Source organism: Poecilia mexicana, unplaced genomic scaffold (assembly GCF_051168715.1).
Source record: "Poecilia mexicana isolate PSO_F unplaced genomic scaffold, ASM5116871v1 scaffold_14, whole genome shotgun sequence".
Classification (NCBI taxonomy): Eukaryota; Metazoa; Chordata; class Actinopteri; order Cyprinodontiformes; family Poeciliidae; genus Poecilia; species Poecilia mexicana.
Window position 1 is genome coordinate 1,124,058 of NW_028263383.1, and position 20,855 is coordinate 1,144,912.

Below are 20,855 nucleotides of genomic sequence, written 5' to 3' on the forward strand. Positions count from 1 at the left end.
TCATCGCTCTGGGTGTGGTTTTTTTTTTTTTTTTTTTTTGCAGCAGGGGTACCGTTAGCAGGAAATCAAGCTCCCACTCCGCTTCACTTTAAGGCGAAACAAAGAGAAACCCTCCCTGGAGCGCAGCTTTGAAACGGAAAAAAAAGAGAGAAGCTTTTTGTAGTGTAGCAAAAAGTATCATCGACCCGGGAGGGCGTTTACTTGGTGCCGTTGTTCTGATGGGAAAAAGTTTTCCCAACTAGTCAGCTGATTTAACAAGTTTAAGGAAAATCTGTGCAGAAGACAAAAAAGACGGGAAAGATGCCGAAAACGGTAAGAGCGAACACTGCCAGAATTGTTGTAATATTTTAATTTCACAATTTTCTGTTTTGTTATTTCCTAATACAATAAGAGGAACTGCTTTATCCTGCTAATCCGTGATCATACAGAAGTGAGTTAGTGAGAAGTTAGAGGTGTTTTATAGCATCCTTTGAAACTCAGCGGAGGGTCGCTGCTGTCTTTCCGTTAACTGTGTGCGCTTGCGCGCTGCCGCCCCTCGGCTCACTAAAATTAGCGCCTTTGAATCAAACCCCATCAGCCCGCCGTTTGCTCTTCAAACTTCACTTAAACGCCTCGATGTAAACTCATCTCCACTCACGCAGACCGAGATATTCCGCTCTCTTTTCTGGGGAGTTTTCGGCGGAAGTGTGGCCTGCTGCTTTCGCCGAGCCGAGCCGAGCTGAGCTAGCCTTTCTTTTTCCAAGGCCTCTTTATTTAGGCTGCTCCAACAAGGAGGGATTTGAACTGTCACTCTGGCCAGCTGTGCTGCCCAAAATCCGGGGGCGACTAAAAGGGGAGATTACCTATGTGTAGAGTTGGGAAACCATACATTTAGGGCTGTGAATGATGAGCTGAGAGTGAAGAACCGAAGCCCTGGAAATCTGTTGTTGGTGCTGGTCATGTTCTGGACAAAGAAAAGGGGGGAACACAATGGCAATGCCTCTTCATCACTGGGGGACGCAGATTATTGTGATTTCTAATTTACCATTCATTTCAACTGTTGGACTTGACTCGGTAAAAAAAAAAACTAACAAAAAAAACTTTAAGAGGATGAAAGGAAATATTCAAATTCACAGTCAGTTTTAAGGGAGGACTCAACTGATAAGGCATGACCAATGAGATGAAGATCATTGGTCTACGGGGACATTGAGGCTTCCAGTTCATTGTCCAGATTATACGTTTTGTTATATGTAACAGAGTTTGAATTTGGCATGGGTTGGTCACATGAATCAAATTACCATCGTTACACTTCCGAAACCATTCCTGCAATTTAACTTGCTTCTGCACACTTCTGGTCAGGTGGCTGAAAGAAGGTTTAGACACTTTTCATTGGCTGGTTACCGGAATCAAAGTATTCCAAGAGTTTAAAAGGTAGCAAAGCATGTGCTGCCCTCTCTCACATGTTGCTGCGCACTGCCATTTAGCTTGCTAAAAGAAGGATGCCACACTTTCCTCTTGCTTACAAGAAATACAAATTTGGTTATTTTGAGAGCATTAGCAGTCAGAAGAAAACAGTCATGGTGAGGAATCTAAGTGACAAGCTACAAGTGTTCTAGGTACTGACTGCAGGCTACCAGAGCAGACAGCCCAACTAATTAACCTACTGATATCAATTGTGTTACTCAACACAAACATGAAAAAGATTTAACATTCTTAGCCACATGAATACCACAATATAGAAATCTTCATCATAACAGCTGCTGTGTTATGGTATTCTAGTGGCAACTATATCACTTTTATACATTTTTGTTTTAAATCTTTTCAGTGAATACTTTGATGCAGTGAAACCTTGCTAGTCTTACTCCAGGTCATTACACTGTGAGGATCTCTTACTGGCCCATGTTTAGTTGTAAGTTTTTGGGTCTCCAAGAATAAGCCTGTGTAAAACAAAAAAACATGGTATCTCAGAGTTAAAACAAACGTTTTACATGATTCAACTTACTTTATTTTAAACAGAAAATCGTTTTTCCTATTGCTGCTTGTATATTACATTAGTTTATGCATTTATATTAATATCATCTCAAGTTCTTTACATCCAAAGACTAAAGCACAGATATAAAATAGACCTGTTAAAGCTAGCTAGCTAGCTAGCTAGCTTTAACTACTAGCTCCATTTAGAGTCGCACCAGTGGAATAAGGTGATATTAGTAGGTTAATTTACCTCAGTAGCTACCCTACAGTCTGCTGCTTAACAGGCAAACCATTCATTCCTTATGCATTAGTGCTGTTTCAGCCATTTGGCCGACAGTGAGCAGCAACAGGTAGAGGATGAGAAAACTCGAATCACCGCTGCACTTCCTGTATCGTCTCATTAGAATGACTTTAAATGCTGCAGCGGAACATTTAGGCGTTGTTGAAACACAATAGATAACACCTTGGTTTCCTCATTATTTGAAACAGGCCCACATGTAAAGTGAGTACTTTCAGCAGTTTTAACTGCTGCATTTCTCATTCGATTTCATTAAAAAAAGAAAACCTGAAACACTTCCAAGCAGATTTCCAGTACAAATGGCTCCAACTCCTGTACCTGCTCTCTTCCTGTAGCATTGTTTCTGCCAGAACTTCCTCTGCATTTTTTTTGCCCCCACCATTTGCTACCCAGAATAAAATGTTAGGCGTTGTTGCCTCTGACATCAGTTTTGCACAGTTATTTTTATCCACTGGTGCCTAAGCTGTGAAAGCGGATACCTGCGAGTTTTGATGCTGATGATATTTATCAGCAGTCAAAATAAAGCTGTTTTCAAAACAGAATATTTTCACAGTCATTTTGTGTGAGCCGTTTCACACGCAAAGCAGAGAAGCGCTAACCCTATTTTCACGTTTAGTTACTTCCTGACAGCTGTTTTAACCTGGTTTAGAGTTTATGGCTAGCTACCATAGCTGCTATTTGGCAGCTCACTTAGTTCATGAGCGCAGAGCAAGTGCAGCTATGATGCAGAAACTGCAGGGTGTATGCAATAAAGTGGCAGAAAGGGGAAACTAGAGCAGGACATAATGGATGTTAAAGAGGAAGCAGCAGGATTTTCCTAAATTAAAGAGTTGTGTGGGTTTGTGGTTTAATTAAAACTAAAAGTTAGGCGGATGTGAAGGGGGGGGTTGAGTTTTCATTTCTGCAGACTCCGACTTCGATCAGCTTTTTGTGACACTCAGTGAAACCGGCATGTAAATATTAGGCTGACGAGGTGAATAAAGAAAAGGAAGTTAGATGCATGTATTCAGCAGATGTCATGAAGCCAGTGAAAGTTAAGATTCTCACTGAAAATAAACAGGTTAATTCCCAGTTGTTTTTTTAAACTTGGTGTTTAAGTAACTCTAGAAATCAAGATGTTTCACAAAAGCATTCGTTGTTTGAAAAAGTCTGTGTTTGCTGGACTGCTCGTGGCAGTGCTTCAATTTCCCAAGGAAGTGATGTTGTGACTCAAGGTTTCTGCACTTACATCAGTTCCTTTCTGGTAATTTCCTCGCCTGTAGCCTTATATGGACTTTCACATCACGGTCTGCCTGTTCTCCACCCTGCTTCCCCCCGCGTGGTCCTCAGATGCCAGGCCCCACTTCAGATTGTATTTTCTGCAGTACAACAAGCACAAAAGTTCCTACTTTGTCAAATTTTATGACCTAATTCTGTGTTTTATTACAGTGATTGCACTGAAAGGCTATACTTAACGGTGTTGAGCAACTACTGTATAATTCAAAAGAGTTAAGGAACTCCGATTCACGTTGTCACATATTTTCCATAAATATTGAAACAGATTCTTTTAGTGCTTAAGAGCTTAGTCTAGAAGATTCATCTTTTTAAAATCGGTATGCTTTCCTTTTTTCCCCCCACAATAAAATCTGATGTTTGCTCCATAACACGCTCCATAAACAACCACAGAAAAAACACTTTTACTGTTATTATAGCACTCAACACAGAGCATGACTTACCGTTTTAAGCCCATATGTCGTAGATGTTTGCCAGTTTTTGGAGCGCCCATTCCTTTAAAAAGTGTGTCTATGGAGACGTGGTGAATGGAAAGAGCTGGAGGTATGCGAGCAGGAGATTAAATGGCTCTGTAGTGCACATAACTGAGGAGATTAGGACTTAGTAGAAGTAAAATTGGTGGACAAAATGTAATCAAAAGCTGTGGAGTCTTTATGTTTTCTGCCGGAAAGCCGTGAGAACGTCACATTTCTGAGAGTAAGTACAGTTATGCGTGGTTGAGTTAACTTTTTCTATACAGCATAAAAAGCCATGTTTATTTTTAGCTGAGGTGATCTTATTGGTTCATAGTACAATGTATGATATATATAGATGTTGCAGTGACACTTTATAATGAACCGTGATTGTTTAGGCCTCTTTATAGTGAAAGTGTCTCAGTTGCCCTGTAAGGAACCTTCACCACTATAGAATGACATCTGCTGTATTCAGTATGTTGCTAATTATACAAACCAGAGACGTGATTAGTGTGAGTTTATGCCCTCCAGACCTGCTAAATCAAAGTATTTGACATTATGACACAACCGAACTAGAGACGGGAAGGAGCTTTACTGCTGAATCATAGACGAATCTAAGCAAGCTTTAGGGAGTGGAGCAGGTGAAAATGAATAAAGACGTAATGAAAATGTAGCACTTATAAAAATCACACCATTAAAATTAAAACTGCTTATTTTTTTACAGTGTCAATTTGGAAATAATTAAACATAGGTATGGACTGACATCACAGTTTTGTGGCCAATTTCCAGTATTTTCTTTGGAAAAGCTTTGAGCTGTCGGTTCTAATTTTAGCCCCTTCTGTTTCCTCTCTTTGATTTAAAACGATATAAGAACAGTACTGGAAATATTTTTGTAGCCTGCCTGCTGTGAATCATCATTTATCAATTATTTAGGACGTCGCACCATGTGAGAGAACAGTCACTGTAAGACCGGGTTTGTTTTGCCATTTTAAAACTATTTAGAGTTGACATTTTTGAGTGCTTTTTAGGTGTTACGTTAGGGAGGCGTGCTTTTTACGTTAAGTTTTGGTGATATGAAATAATTATTAGTGATTATTTGTTATGTCATTTAGGTGATGCATTGAGTCAGTCTTATAAACACAAAAACTGTTCTAAAAATAAAACATACCTACTATCAAATGGGTTGTTTCAGTACACGATTACATTAAGTGATGCAAATATTAATTTAATCCTATTTTTAAATATATCTAATTATCCTTTTAAATTGATCTGTTTTTATGGGAGGAGTACAGCAGAGCAGTAGAGCTGCTGCTGCTCTGCATCAAAAGGAGTAGATAGAGGTAGTTCAGGCATCTAGTCTTAATTCCCCTTTTGGGTCCATCCCTTTGGAGGATTTTCAGGCCCATCCCACTGGGAGGAGAACCTGGGGAAAACCCAGAAGTACCTGAAGGGATTATTTATCCTGTCTGACGTCCCCAGAGTGAGGTGGAGGACGTCACTGAGGTGGTTTCCATCCCTTAAATCCCCATCTTGGATAAACACAAGACGATAGATAGATGGGGTTTGCAAACATTACTTAAAGCTGATTGTCTTCATGATAATTCAGTTTTTAAGTATTAAATACTCATTGCCCACCCACAGTTACCTTTGTTTACTATAAACATGATTCTGTAAGCGTTCTGTTTAGAAGATGCAGTGCCTTACGTTACCTCTGAGATCTCCAAACCTCTGCATGTTCCACGACTTATGAGTTGGAAGCTAGCAAGGGAGAAAACGGAGAAAATCTGCTGCAATTCATTCAGCCTTAGTGGTGTGACTCTGGTTCAGCGACTTCTTTTCATACATGGAAAAGTTGCACGTGTATAAAGTCGCAGTGAAGTGACCAGTATGTACCCACTGCTGTCTAGCTTCCAGTTGTTGCAGCAACAGAAAGCATGTAACTTTTGTTGACATGAAATAGTTTACTTATGCAATGCTTTTTACACCTCAAGGTCTTCCTCTGAGTTCAGTGATGGCTAAATACCGTGTTTCCCCGAAAGTAAGACAGTGTCTTACTTTCTTTTTATCCCCAAAAGCCCCACTGTCTTACTTTCGGGGTATGTCTTATATTGGAAAAAAATTGTCGAATTTTTTGTTTTAACCATAAAATTAACGGCAGTGACAAGTGCAGGGGACGGCGCGGTGACGTATGGAGAGGGGGACGGCGCGGTGACGTATGGAGAGGGGGACGGCGCGGTGACGTATGGAGAGGGGGACGGCGCAGGCGTGGGCAGGAGGCGGCGCTCATTTGGATCAGACGGAGGCGAAAGACGCGGTGACGTATGGAGGGGGGGACGGTGCGGAAGTGGGCAGGAGGCGGCGCTCATTAAGATCAGAGGGAGGTGGCAGACGCGGCGACGTATGGAGAGGGGGACGGTGCGGACGTGGGCAGGAGGCGGCGCGCAGCTAGATGAGAGGTGTTTCAGGGGGGTCGGCTAATATAAGCCGACCCCCCTGAAACACCTCTCATCGGGGGGTCGGCTTATATTAGCCGACCCCCCTGAAACCCCCGATACGTCTTACAATCGGGGGTGTCTTACTATCGGGGTAACACGGTAGCTAAAGTTGAATCTTCACTGTTGCTAAGCAAAAGGTTAGCACTTTGGAAAGGTGCGTTGACAGTTTCGGTGATTAGGACCAACCAGCGATTATCGGTCCATCCCAATAACAAGCACATCACTACTACAGTAACAAGTTACCAGATGAACAACAGTATCTGAAGATGCACTGTGATTTTAGATTTTATCGTCAGCGACAGCTTAGTTTTTCAGTGCTTGCGGTGATATTGTGAAGCAGTTGCGCTGCCGTTTGGTCCCCTGCCTTGGCGGAAACCTCATCCTTTTCTCTCACCGACCATCTTCCTGTCACTCAGTTTAAACTAGACCATCAGATTTTTTTCCCCCCACTCTCGTGCAGCAGTGTAAGACTAATTAATTCTACTGATTGACATATTAACCGACTACAGACTGAACTGTGTTTTTTTTTTCCCCATCAGTGGTTTTCTCTGTTGGTTTGCTGTAAATATTGAAGTTAATAGTTGTGTGTTATTTCTATACCTTCACTTGATTCCCACTTCCTGGCTGAGATGTTAAATATCTTGAGCTAACATTTTAAAATAACCATTTCACTTCACTGGATGAGATAAGACACACACATTTTTTTTTATTTATTCAAGCTGAAATCAAGTGGACTATCTGGTTATCAAGGAGTCCTACTGTTTAGGAGCTGCTGGAGTTAAGTCGACCTTGTTTGACTTATCCACGTTTCTCACCCGTCACCAGTCGCTGCAGTCAATGAACAGATTGGTTTCTTCTTGTTTTCCAAAGGCTCTTGCTGTTATCTTATGTGTTGACTTGGCTTGAGTTGAAAGGGTTGTGGTTGGGAACCGCACAGGGAGATAACGCTGTGGAGAATGCATCATGGGCAACTGACTGCAAGGATATTAAGTGTGCAGAATGAATTTTAATCTTCAGAGTGTTTTGCTTTGAAAAACTTGGATGTACTGTTCAATCAAAGGACATCTTGTATCAGAGTTTTTTGCTCTGCTCTTCATCGTTAAACCATCCGGTTTCTTTCAGTAGTTTCTCTTCCTCTTCCTGGCAGTGCGACTGGGGGTATTTTCCGCTGTTCACCTTCACATGAACTTGACTCATTCGTGTTCCTCCTCTTCCTCCTATCAGAACCCCAGCATTCCAACAACATTTTTTTTACTCTTCACAGAATCCCAGAACATCTGCTGTGTGGGCAGGTCAAAAGGAATGTGATTTGATTAGAAAAATCCTTGTATTTTAAGGTGGTTTAGTGTAGTTCCTGACATCTGTCTTATTGGGGATGAGTGAAAATTTTGTCTATATCAGAAAGAACCCCTCTCTACCTCCTTACAACTCTGTTATAGGTCTACTCTGTTTTTTTATCTTACAATTTATATCAATAATTGTTATGGTCCATAAACGGTTTGACATGATGGATTTTGAAAATGTATAGGGTTGGTCATGGCTGCCACTGGCACCGCTTGGTTAAATCATTGGTTTTGCTAATGTTTCTGGGCACTCCTTTCTCTGCTGTTGACATGGTTTTGTTTATTATTTCAACTTTTCTCTTTTTTCAAAATGTGAACAAGGCTATAAGACGAGTCGAATTCCAAATTTAAAAAAATATTGTCAGTTGCCCTCCAATGGATATGTTGCTCTTCAAAACTGTTAATTTGTTTGAATTTTAATATTGTACAATGAGGGTATAATAAAAATGGACAGCTGTAACCTTATGTTTCCTAACTGCCTGTGTGACAATGATGAAATAAAACTTCAGCCCTAACAATAGCAGATGCCGTTTAAACATTTTCATTTTAATTCTGAGCATTGTAGCATGCTAGCCATTAGCAAAGCTTAAGTATATAGCCGTGACAATTTATACTTAAGTGTCAAGCTGCTATATACTTACTAATGCACTAATGCTAACAAAAATGTTAACTGAAGCACTGTAATAGAGTAGGACAGAGATATGCAAGTCTTAAAGGAAACTGAAAATGTACTTGTTGCAGCTAGCTAGCATTAGCACTGAAGAACAACTAGCAGTCAGAGGAAATTAAAAAACTTTCCCCCATGCACTGTTGCTTCAAAAGCTGTAAGTTTGCTGCTTTTTGTTGGGAATTAACAGCCAATATTGTAAAAAAAAATTATGCCAGCAGTGATTCAAATGCTGCCAGTGTTGGTAGGATACATTGGTTGTAAAATGCTAAAAGCAAAAAGCATGGCATGCAGCATGGAACAAATACAGCTGATGCCATTCAGGATGCTTAAGGAACCTTGACAGAAGCTACACAAGCCAGTAACAAGTCAATGATCAAATATAACTTGATTCAATGAAGGGAACAGCAAAAAAGAGAAGCCAGAGAAACTTAACTCATGGACCTGAGGGTGGTGTTTTTTCAACTGGGTACTAATAATAGCTTCTGAAGTGTTTTTGAGTTCAGGCCATAAGAGACACACCCTAAGCAGGCAGAAAATTTAGATGCGTAGTTCCCTTTTCATGCAAGATTAACCATTCTCACTCCGGAAATGAAACCTCTCGATCACCACCAGAGCTGAACTCTTATCTGCTCTAAACCAAAAAAAAAAAAAACTGAAAGGTGTTCCGCCATGTTCAGAGGGATTGGCTAAATGTTTCTACAAATAAATTACTTCATCTGACTGTTGACTCAGAGAACAGACTCAGCTCGAAGGCTTCACTTCGGAGTCTTTAACTACAGCGGATGACAGGAAGTGGCAGAGGAGAAAGTGTCCTGAGCAGTAAAATGGGGTCTTGCTGACATGGTTGGGAAAGAACGCAACTCTAATCGAGGCCCCGCAACTGGGAAATAATGCACACCATTGTTGTTCAGGGCAGGCGTGGGCCTCTGCCTGCACAGTTATTTCCCAATAGGGATGCGTGCTGCTGTTTAAGTCTTCTTTGACAGAGAAAGCAACAGAGTCAGCTTACTAAGCACCAAATCATTTTTGACTCTGGGTGACCTTTCTGAGAGAGACTAAGAGGTTAGATAAGCACATCCAAATGTTGGCCATGTGTAAAAACGAAAAAAAAAACTATCTGAACTATAGAATTTGCTCCCTGAAGAGATAATCAATTGATAACTGTTTGGCCTTAGTAGAGCAGAAAGTTTAGCAGCGTGCTGGCTTTTTTGATACATGACAGGATGTAGACGACTCTCATGAGACATCAGTGTTTAGCCGTCTTGCCTCACACGGCCCAGCCTCCAGAGGATGTGGTTACTTCCTGTAGATAACTTCTACACTCGAAGCCAGACTGGCAGAGACTATCAGCGCAGTGTGGAAGCATGAGGCAGGGTTTTCAATAAATTTCACTCTGTAAAACAATACAGAATTGGTATGGTGGTGGCAGCTTTGCTTGGACTACAATGTCTTTTTTGTTTGTTTGTTTTTAAATAATGCATAATTAGATGGCTTCCTATGAGTACAGTGTTTCTGTTTTAAATAAAACCTATTTCTATCTCCAGGATTATACATCTTAACATTTTTTTTAATAGTACACAGCTCTGGGGGCAAAAAAAAAAAGAATCTACTGGGTTGAACCCCATTGAAAACATCAAGGTTTTTCCACCAAGTAGTGATTTCTGGACTCTTGCTGGGTTAAAACATTAGCATTATTGTTTCTAAATGAATATGAGTTTGTTTTCTGTGCATTATCCGAGGTCTGAAAGCACTGTATCTTTTTCATGATTTTGACCATTTTTCATTTCCTGATAATAAAAGCAACATTTTTGCTTGGAATGTTGTTCTTTTAGTTCATGGAATAAAAGAACAATGTTAATTTTACTCAAACATATACCTATAAAAAGCAAAATCAGAAAAAATAATCATTTTAAGTGGTCTCTTAATTTTTTCCAGAGCTTTATTTAAGCTGTTGACACAAAGACAGAGATCCTTTTCTTCTGTTTATTTAGGTTAAAAGTTGCACGGGGCCTTAATTCCAGTTGGATGCCCACCACAAGTGGGTAAAAGTCCACCAGGGGTTTTTACATTCTATGTTTACTATAACATGTTTTAAATTTAATCACAAAACGCCAGCAATTAATTCCTAGAAGGGATTTTCAGATTTTTACTAAAAACTTATAAACAGTACACATGTTGCCTGCATTAGATAACCATTTTATTGTTTTAATTTGTATGAATGGAGTTGATTTTCTCTTTGTTGAATTTGGTAGCTAAAAAGAGCAGGACCAATATTAAAATGGACACCTTAAAATAACCACAGTGTCAAAAGGTTCCATAAATCATGGAAACACGCTCATATTTTTGTTGTCTTCATGAACATTCAGTTCTACGGTTTGTCCTGTGAAATGCAAGGATCTCTAAGCAGCCACATGTACCAACTAACCTTTGAACTGGCTTTAAGAGAGCAAAGCATCGTACATGAACATATAGTAGAAGTTTGTAGAAATGCTATTAAATTTTATAGCAATCTCAGGTTATAGCATAACCTAATCTCATGATATGGTAAGCAGACGCTCTGTCTGCACTGATGACTCACTTCGTCAAGCCGAATGGCTGTGATGGCAATGGAGTTGCTCAACTCTTACACTATCAGTTGCTAACCTTTGCTAACCTACATGTTCTTATGGGTAAAATGATTTAAATCTGTAAAGAGTGATGTTTGGGTTACCTATATGGTAACCCAAACATAAGAAATAAGAAAAATATTTTTTCTTATATTTTCTCTGTTCAATCAGGTCAGTGTGCGTGTTATCACGATGGATGCTGAACTGGAGTTTGCCATTCAGCCCAGCACAACGGGGAAGCAACTCTTTGACCAGGTATGATACAAACTGACTTACTTACTGTACTCTGTTAATGTGTGACTGGTTATACTTGTATGCCACAAATTGTGTTTCCATCAGCATTTTTTAGTGTGCATTTTGAAGTATTGCATTAGAAAAGGTTGACAGGAATGGCAAAATTTGAAATAATTTCCTTAATTTCTCAAAAATAGTTTTCATGTTCTCTTGAGGTGGTTTTGGGCTTTTTGGAAAAATGATTAATGCACCAAAGGGTAGACGGAAGCACAATTACCAAATATGTTCTAACGCAGTGAAAATTTACCTCACGTAACTGATCAGTTGTCTTCCCAGATATTTCCATAACTCGATGTAGAATTGCATTTATTTCTCTACATCTCAGCATGCAACATCGCCAAAAGTACAACTCCTGGAAAGCCTCTCGCCATGTTTCTGAGATGTGTGGTCTATGCTACTTTTCAACCTTTGCTTCCTATTTGCTGCAGCCCTTCATAGCATCAGTACCTGGCAAAATTACGCTTTGCATAGTCTGGTTGATTTGCTCAAAACCACTGAATGTAAATTTTGCATTTTCATTTTTTTGGTATTTTGTAACAGTTTAATAGTTTGCTCAAAATTTGAATGACATTTATACTGCAGTGAATACGTATTACTAATCAGGTCACATCTAAACCTAATTTTAACCTCTAGTGGGTCACAGTGAAAATAATGTTGAATATTTTTGCTTCCAGCGAATCTACTCATTACGACCTTGATTTATTGATATTAATTTAGTTATTTATAAAAAACAAAATGTGATGAAAATCTTTTGTTTAAACAACTCTTTGCTGCCCAAAGGAAGCATCATTCAATAACAATAGATTCCCTTTTTCTAAGCATTTATTTTTGCCTGCGTGCTTCGAGGTTTGATGTGTTTTGCGCACAGAGATGCTTCTCTGTGTGCCTTGAATGAACTTGGTTGATCACTAGATTCCTAAGTGCACTGCTACCATCTGATTGGCTGTATAGCTACTTGCATATCAATTAAGAGAACAGGCGAACCAAAGCGTGTTTATTTTATTCATCCTCTTTGGGCCTGATGTGCCGAAGTGTTCGGTACACCCTTGGTAGGTCGCTAGTCCATCACAGAACCTGTATGAGTACGAATACTACGACCTACAATCAGTTTAAACAAACATTTATATGTTTTTGCATGTGGTAGGAAACTGAATCATTTAGAGAAAAACATATTCAGTGACAGCTTGTAGACAAATGATCCATTTATTTATTTATTTATTTACATTTTAAGGTGGTAAAGACCATTGGACTAAGAGAGGTTTGGTACTTTGGACTCCAGTACCAGGATACAAAGGGTTTCTCTACCTGGCTGAAGCTCAATAAGAAGGTGAGCTCTTCATTTTTTTCTTCTTCTTCTTCTTTATGCTATCCTTAGTTGTAAACCCTTCACCTCTGACCTCTTCTTGTGTTTCAGGTGACAGCCCAGGATGTGAGAAAGGAAAACCCGCTCTTTTTCAAGTTCCGTGCCAAGTTCTTCCCTGAGGACGTAACGGAGGAGCTGATCCAGGATGCCACACAGCGGCTCTTCTTCCTGCAGGTGAAGGAGGCGATCCTAAACGACGACATCTACTGCCCCCCGGAGACGGCGGTGCTCCTGGCCTCCTACGCCGTGCAGGCCAAGTTCGGCGACTACAACAAGGAGGTGCACACGTCGGGCTACCTGAGCAGTGAAAACCTGCTCCCTCAGAGGTAGCGCTGCTTTTATCCTTCCTCTCCCGTCGTCGCGTTTGTCTGGCTGTTGGTCTTAGCGCTCCGAATGACGCACGGTTGTGTCCCATGTTCCTAGAGTACTGGATCAGCACAAACTCAACAAAGAGCAGTGGGAGGAGAGGATTCAAGTGTGGCATGAAGAACACAAGGGCATGATGAGGTGACTCACTCTTGCTTCAGCTTCTTCTTCTTTTAAATGCAGTTCTTCTGCACATTGTTTCGCCAGTTTTGTGCCTTTGGTTAGTAAAACCTTTTCTGTCAAAGTGAAAGAAACGTTACCTCTGTCGTTTTACCTTCGACTGGAGGCTTATAGCTTAAGCTCAGACTGCTGATCAGGGTCCAACCGAGAGCTGACAGTCATGTGTTTGCAGGGAGGAATCCATGATGGAGTACCTGAAGATCGCCCAGGACCTGGAGATGTATGGAGTCAACTACTTCAACATCAAGAACAAGAAAGGAACTGAGCTGTTTCTGGGAGTGGATGCTCTGGGTCTCAACATTTATGAACAGAATGACAAGTAAGTCATTGTCTTGGTTTAGGTTTTATTTGTTCTAAAAAAAAAAAAAAAAAAAAAAACAGCAAATAGGAGATTTTTCATTCAGATTAATTGCACCCCTGTGAAAATAAGTACTATTTTTTTTCTTTTGAGTAGCATTTTTCAAGGTTGGAGCATACACTGGAAGGGAAACCTCAAAGTTTTTCTAAAAGATTTATGTTTGGGGATTGTGGTTGGTGGAACAATCAACTTTATTCCCATCAGACCAAAGCTCGGCTGCTTCAGGAAAAGTCCTTGTAGGTTTGTCTTGTTAGGACAAAGAAGGCTATTTTCCATGCAACAAACAGCAGGTTTGCATGAAGATATTGACTAACAGTTTATGAAAACTGTTAGATGCCACTCTTTGCCGCAGTTTTCTATGGAAAATTGTTGACACTATTCCAGTTTTTTCAACTTTTAAATTTTTAATCTGACTGAACTTACTGATAATTATGGAAAAAAAGTTATTTTCTTGCAGCAATTTCTGGATCTGCTTATTTTTCTCCATCAAGTAAATGTACCAAATTTAATGGCGACGTTTTTCAGCTAGAAATTATGCTACTACAATATGACATGAATTCATGTAAATTCTGTTTTATTATTTGAGATTTGCTCCCTAAACAGAGTAAAATGAAATGCTTGATATAGAGTTTAGGGCCTAACACAACGCCTTGGCGGACTCCACATTTAATGTGCTCAAACTGTGAGACTTTTTTTTTTTAAAAAAGAAAAAAGAAATTGTGCATTTAGTTATCCCTAGCAATGATCCTGGTTTATTTATTGGATTTTAAGCCCAAAAATTTACCAACTCTGTATTTTTGTTGTCTGAATAATTTGTACATTACTAAATGAATAAATAACTAATTACGTCTTTCCACCTTTAACAGAATGACGCCCAAAATTGGATTTCCTTGGAGTGAAATTAGGAACATTTCCTTCAACGACAAGAAGTTTGTCATCAAACCAATTGACAAGAAAGCACCAGTATGTTTTAGTGTAAATAATATCATTAAAATGTATTTTTCATTTGACATTTTGCAAAAAAAAAAAATCTTTAATTGTACTTAAACTGCAGGACTTTGTATTCTACGCTCCGAGGCTGCGCATCAACAAACGCATCCTGGCTCTGTGCATGGGCAACCATGAGCTGTACATGCGCCGCCGCAAACCCGACACCATCGAGGTACAGCAGATGAAGGCGCAGGCTCGGGAGGAGAAGAACCACAAAAAGATGGAGAGGTACCAACGGACAAATATATGGTGGAATTTGACAACAGAAATAAATAATATCCCAGTTTCCAAAGTCTCTGTTCACTGTATGTATTTAAGTTGAAAACTACGGTGAACAATCTGACATACCTTCTCCTTTTTTCCCCCCCCTTAGGGCTCTGTTGGAGAACGAAAAGAGGAAAAGAGAGGTTGCAGAAAAAGAGAAGGAAAAGATTGAGAAAGAGAAGGAGGAGCTGATGGAGAAATTGAAGCAGATTGAAGATCAGACCAAAAAAGCCCAACAAGGTGGGGAACATTTCAGCAACCAAGTAAAACTTACTCAAAAGTTTTAAGTCTATTTAAGACTTGTCCGCAAGGACTGGTCTCCTGCAACTTTTAGATGCATCCCTGGTTCAATACACCGGCATCAGAATTACTTCCTCTGCTCCTCGAAGACTTGCCGTTGCAGACTCCTGCTCTACAATCAATAAAGCAACGTTTGCTTTAGATTGTTGTTGCCATTAATTTTGATTATGTGCACAGAGCTGGAGGAGCAGACTCAGAGGGCTCTGGAGCTGGAGCAGGAGAGGAAGCGTTCTCAGGAGGAGGCCGAACGTCTGGAGTCTGAGCTGAAGGGAGCCGAGGAAGCCAAGATGGCACTGCTGCAGCAGTCAGAGAACCAGATGAAGAACCAAGAGCACCTGGTCCGTTACGACAGACATGGTGGTGTGATGTCTAAAACAATCTGCTAATGATTTCAGCTGCCATAAGATTTTTTTTCTTTACCGTTTTTAGGCCACAGAGTTGGCTGAGCTGACTTCAAAGATCTCTCTCCTGGAGGATGCTAAGAAGAAGAAAGAAGAAGAGGCAAATGAGTGGCAGCAGAAGGTGTGGTCCACGTTTCTGCTTCTTTTCTTCCACACATTTGACTTCATAGGATACACAGCTCTACAGGTGTCGGGTGGCAAATTTCCCTTTGAAAAATGTTGTGTTTTACGTTCCAACATTTATGATATCTCAACTTGCTGATCTTAGTTGGACAAAAAGATACTGAACACGTGTTCTGGTCTCGGTTGAGTCCATGTTTCCCATACTGTTGGGGGAAAAATGTCACGTTTATACGGCAAAGTGTGGAGACCTGGCTTCTTATTTTTTGTTTACAGGAACTTCATAATTCATTTATAATTATATTAATTAATTACTTTTCCTTTTCCATTTTGATCACTCAAATCTCTTTAGATTAGAGCAACATTCACCCGTTTGCTCTCACTAACGCTCACACTTGCATTCACCGATGATACGGAGATCGGTAGGCAACTTGGGGTTAAGTGCCTTGCCCACGGGGACATCGACAATTTAGCATCCAGCAGAATCTGTTATCGTGACAGGCCTTAGCACATTGCCAGACATTATTCATATAGCTTTAATCTGTGTGACTTGAAAGTGTCTGTGCAGTGAGATTTGTGTCCTGACTGATGAGGACAGCAGATATGCATAACTCTTTTCATTTTTATGCAATACAGTCATATTTATGTGTGAAAGTAAGCATAAGAAACATATTAATGAGGAATTAAGAGCAAGCCGTGTTGATTTTTTCCTTCAATGCCTCTTACTATTGAGCAAAAAAAAAACCATGTACTCTAGAGCCACCATGTGGCGAGAAGTGAGAAGGCAGTAGTGTGGCGTTTTCCTACCGACCAACCTTTCAGTGGAAAACAATGATTTTCTTATGTGTCGTATATGTAATGATACATCCAGCTCAGAAGAACAAGATGAGATTTCAGCAGTAATTTGGGAGAACCAGTTTACACAGAACCCCTTGAAACTTTGGATTTCATTTGTAATTAGAGCGAAATCTTTAGGTCAGGTTTTTAAAACTTGCCTAGCTTAAAAAAATCTTCATTATTTTCAGACATAGAATTTCAAACTGTGTTCTAAGAAAAGTCAACTACATGTTGATCTGTAGATGAACTAAAGAGATTAAATGCAGCTCAGTCTTGCTAACTTTACTTCTGTTAGCAGCTGTTAGCCATCATAAGAATGATGTTTAGCCACCATTCTTATTCATAATTATTCTTATTCATAAGAGTTAGGCACCATTCTTATTCATAATTTTTCATATTCTAAGAATTAGGCACCATTCTTATGATGTCAGTGTTACTTTTTCAGAGAATCTGAAAGTAGGACTTTCAGATTAATAGATGCTATCAACCACCCTGATGACAAGATGTTGCTAGGCAACTTAAGAACTACTTCCTGTCTCAAACATAGACAAACAGTGTGGAGTTCAAAGCAGTCACTTTTTTTTTATCTCAGGCTCATAATAATAGCTTACCCTGCAGCAGAGGAAGTAACATGCTAACAGCAGTCAGCTAGCTAGCGCTTTATTAGCTGGATGTAACGTCGACAAGAAACACTGTGGTCATTGTGGTCATTTAAAATCGCAAGTTGTCATCTTGCTACACGCCTAGAGATGAATTGTCATTTAGAGTGGTTTAACCTGGTTTTAAACACGATTTAGAGGAAATAAAAAGAGGTGAAAATATTCTGCTTCTAAATTGTCTCAACTTGCATGTTTAAAAATAAGTCAATAGAGGTTAAAATGTAATAAATCTAGTTTTCAGATTATCTTTGTGTGCTGTGTGCTGGAAGCTCCCAGGTTCCCCTTGGGTTTCATTACGATCAAAAACAAGCCCAGCCAGGGCTATTGGTGATTTCCTGTTAGTGTGACTAAAGTTCTTTTTAAATGCTGGAAATCCTGTTTAACATCTTAACGGTTGTGCCAAGTTTCCATGTTGTGCAGTTTTTGAGCATTCAGACATTCCGATCTCTGTTGCTGGCACCACTATCGGCTCATGTTGCATTCCTTTTTCCTTTGATACCCTCCCATATGCAGACATAAGCACACAAAGAAAGCAAACTCTGTTTTATAGGGCCGTAAATAATGACCAGACCGGCCTCTTATCATTTCTTGTCACCCTCAGGCCACCACAGTGCAGGAGGACCTGGAGAAGACCAAAGAAGAGCTTAAAAACAAAGTGATGGCGGCCCATGTCCAGGAGCCACTCAACGCCGAGAATGAGCATGACGAGAATGACGAGAGCAGCGCTGAGGCTAGCGCCGAGTTCACGTCTGCAGCTACGTACAAGGACCGCAGCGAAGAGGAGCGAATGACCGAAGCCGAGAAGAACGAGCGTCTGCAGAAACATCTACTTGTAAGGCTTGGTTTATACCTCCTAATGATTGGTTGTTCGTACTTGGATCAAATGTTTTAATTTGATCCAATAGTTTGGATCAAATTAAAACACATCCAGCCTTTATTTGCTACGGTATTATTTATTTATTTTTCATATTTTGCTGTGTTAAATGTGTTTTTTGTTGTTTTTTTTCCCCCTTAGGCTCTGAGCTCAGAGCTGGCCAACGCCCGAGACGACACCAAGAAGACGGTGAACGACATGATCCATGCGGAGAACATGAAAGCCGGACGCGACAAGTACAAGACCCTCAGACAGATCCGGTCGGGCAACACCAAACAGCGCATCGACGAGTTCGAATGCATGTGATGCGCTCGATCTGCAACGCAAAACGGGCCCCGCCCCCTAGGCCGGGGCCCTGCTGCTTGGACTGCAGTCCTGCCTCACTCAAGCTGTTTTTTTGTTTTTTGTTTTAGTTTTTTTCTGTACGCAAACAAAATCAGATCAACGTGACGTAGCTGCAAAAAGCACAGCACATTGTACAAATATGGATGTGGAAAATTCCAACTGTTTTTATTTCTAAATTAGAATTTTTGGCAAGTCACTGGTTGTAAAGGGACATACTGTATTTTGGTAGTACATTCCTGATAGGGGGAGGGGCTATGTAGCATATTTTCAAAGGCCTTATGCCTCTATTACGACTTATTGAGCAAAGATCTTTTAGTTTCTTTATATATTTTCTGTCACTATTTTAAAGTGAAGGCATAAATTTGGCACTGCTTGGAATCTGATTTGCAGGCATATTTTTGCTGTCATCATGCAATAGTTCTTCATATCAGGCTGGATTATCTTTTTGATTTGACATGAGGCTTCTCCTCCGCGTTCAACACACGTGCAGTATGCATCTTTGTCCACGAAGAGCGTAATAAAGCAGTATTATTTTTTATTACTATTTCTTTGGTTTTTTTGTTTGTTTTTTTTTTGCAGATTTAATTGATTTCTCATTTGTCTGCATTCAAAATCTGCCAACTATTTCAAAATCGATCATCAGTATTTACGACCCAATCCACAATAATGTGATATTAAAGATTTAAATACCATTTCAAACATTTGGTCTGTTTTTGTCTTTTTTTTTTTTAGGCTTTTTTTTTTTTTTTTTTGGATCTGTGCAGACAAATTATGATTGGTCAACATAAAAATCCTTTGCAAACTTTCAAGGTCACATATAAACCCAAAAAGGGTAATATATTTACTGACTAATTCACTTTTTCCTCATTTTTCTAAAATGCCATAAAGTTTTCCTCTTCCTAGCCGTTACCTACATCTGAAGCGTATTGTACTATGCGTTTATAAAGTTGTAGTTAATTTCTAATGATATTTGATTGTTAAGCTGCATAAATATAAAACTATGAAAGAATTTCACTGAAGTGGCGTTTCGGTCTTCTCTCTAGATTATAACTGCTCAGCTCCATAATTGCGACTATTTATTTCACCTAAATGCAATAAATAGATATGCACTGGAAAAAAAAATCATAATTCACTTTAAAATTTGAAACATAAAAGAGGGGCACCTTTTCTGCTTTTGCATGCAGATTTTGATATACTGTATGTTTTTAACTACTTTTTTGTATGTCGTAGTTGGAATTATTTGAGTGTGACGTGTTTGACACTAGGACATCTTAGATGCTTTTGTACAAGACAAACTACACACAAAAAAAGAGCAAACCTTGCCAATAGTATCACTTTGTTAAAAAAGAACATTTATACACCACAGCTTGTTAAAAGGCAAATAAATAAAAATAAAAAACTGACAATAAAGTGTGCTGTACCTCTATAGCTTGATGATTGTGCCATAAACAGATACTTGAACCAAGCCCCAAAAAATATGCATGAAAAGACTTTTTTTCTTCTGATGCCATTTGATAAAGTTTGATTTTATTTCATGTATGATATATATATATTTTTTTGTAGCAATTAAGGACCTTTTTTGGAAAATTTATTTACCCTTTAATGCAGAATGTATTTTCATCATGAAAATTTCACAACACTTTATTTTCATAATGCCTTTTACAAAATGATTTTTTTTCTAAAGCATTTCATAAACAGTCTCAACTATTTCCAACAAATCATGCCTTAAGTCTTCAAATAAATTAGAAAAGTCATGCAAATGTTGTGGACTCCTTCGTGTTTATGCAGCAGTCTTATACCTTCGGTCCAAGGACTTGAAGCATAATTGCAACAAACTGTTTTTGAGTGTGTTTGGTCTTTAGAAAGAAACAACGGAAACGTGAACAACTGTAAACATGACGCAGTGTTTTGCCCTGTTTTTACTATTCAGCAACAACTAATAAAAGTTTGGTAAAAATGTTGTCTCCCTTCATTTCCTTATTTCTGGCACGGTGATGTCAAATTCCGCTCTCTTCCACTAGGTGGCTCATTTCATTTCAAGTCGAATTCACTCTCAGCGGAAGTTTAAAAAGTTTTTAGCTCATTTTCAACAAAACACATTTTTTCCGTCTTCATAACATCTGTTTAATGAATGTAAAAGTTATTTAGATCTTTATTTTTGTTTTTAACCTTTAACATTTTTATTCTGGGGGGAGACACGGTCAAGCAGGTACGACAAGTAGAAGTTGCAAGCTTGAGGTTTGCATAAACATCAAAAATACAGAAAACAAGTTAAAATCATAACATGCATATGGCGTCTTTAAAAGAGCTTTTAACTCTTCCAGAGACAGCAGCTAAATACATTTAGATTCTACAGAAACCAAGATTCAAGAACTGAAAATCTGCATTAAGGCTGCAGGCCTGCGCAAAAGTAGAGTT

The 20,855-nt window shown here is 39.3% G+C and overlaps 1 protein-coding gene across 1 annotated transcript; it reads left to right on the forward strand.

The window, feature by feature from the left end:
* On the forward strand, positions 1-20,394 carry msna (moesin a). The gene is made up of 13 exons (XM_014971261.2): positions 1-312; positions 11,258-11,341; positions 12,612-12,707; positions 12,795-13,069; positions 13,167-13,250; positions 13,462-13,608; positions 14,514-14,610; positions 14,702-14,865; positions 15,011-15,141; positions 15,379-15,539; positions 15,631-15,723; positions 17,820-18,050; positions 18,234-20,394. The coding sequence occupies exons 1-13, from the start codon at positions 301-303 to the stop codon at positions 18,396-18,398; spliced, it is 1,740 nt and encodes a 579-aa protein (XP_014826747.2). The 5' UTR covers positions 1-300; the 3' UTR covers positions 18,399-20,394.
* The last annotated feature ends 461 nt before the right edge of the window (positions 20,395-20,855 follow it).

Excerpts from the sequence above, each read along its gene's own strand:
- msna (XM_014971261.2), top strand. Across the intron at positions 12,708-12,794 it reads GGCTGAAGCTCAATAAGAAG|GTGACAGCCCAGGATGTGAG; the intron begins GTGAGCTCTTCA and ends CTTGTGTTTCAG. Across the intron at positions 13,609-14,513 it reads ATTTATGAACAGAATGACAA|AATGACGCCCAAAATTGGAT; the intron begins GTAAGTCATTGT and ends CACCTTTAACAG.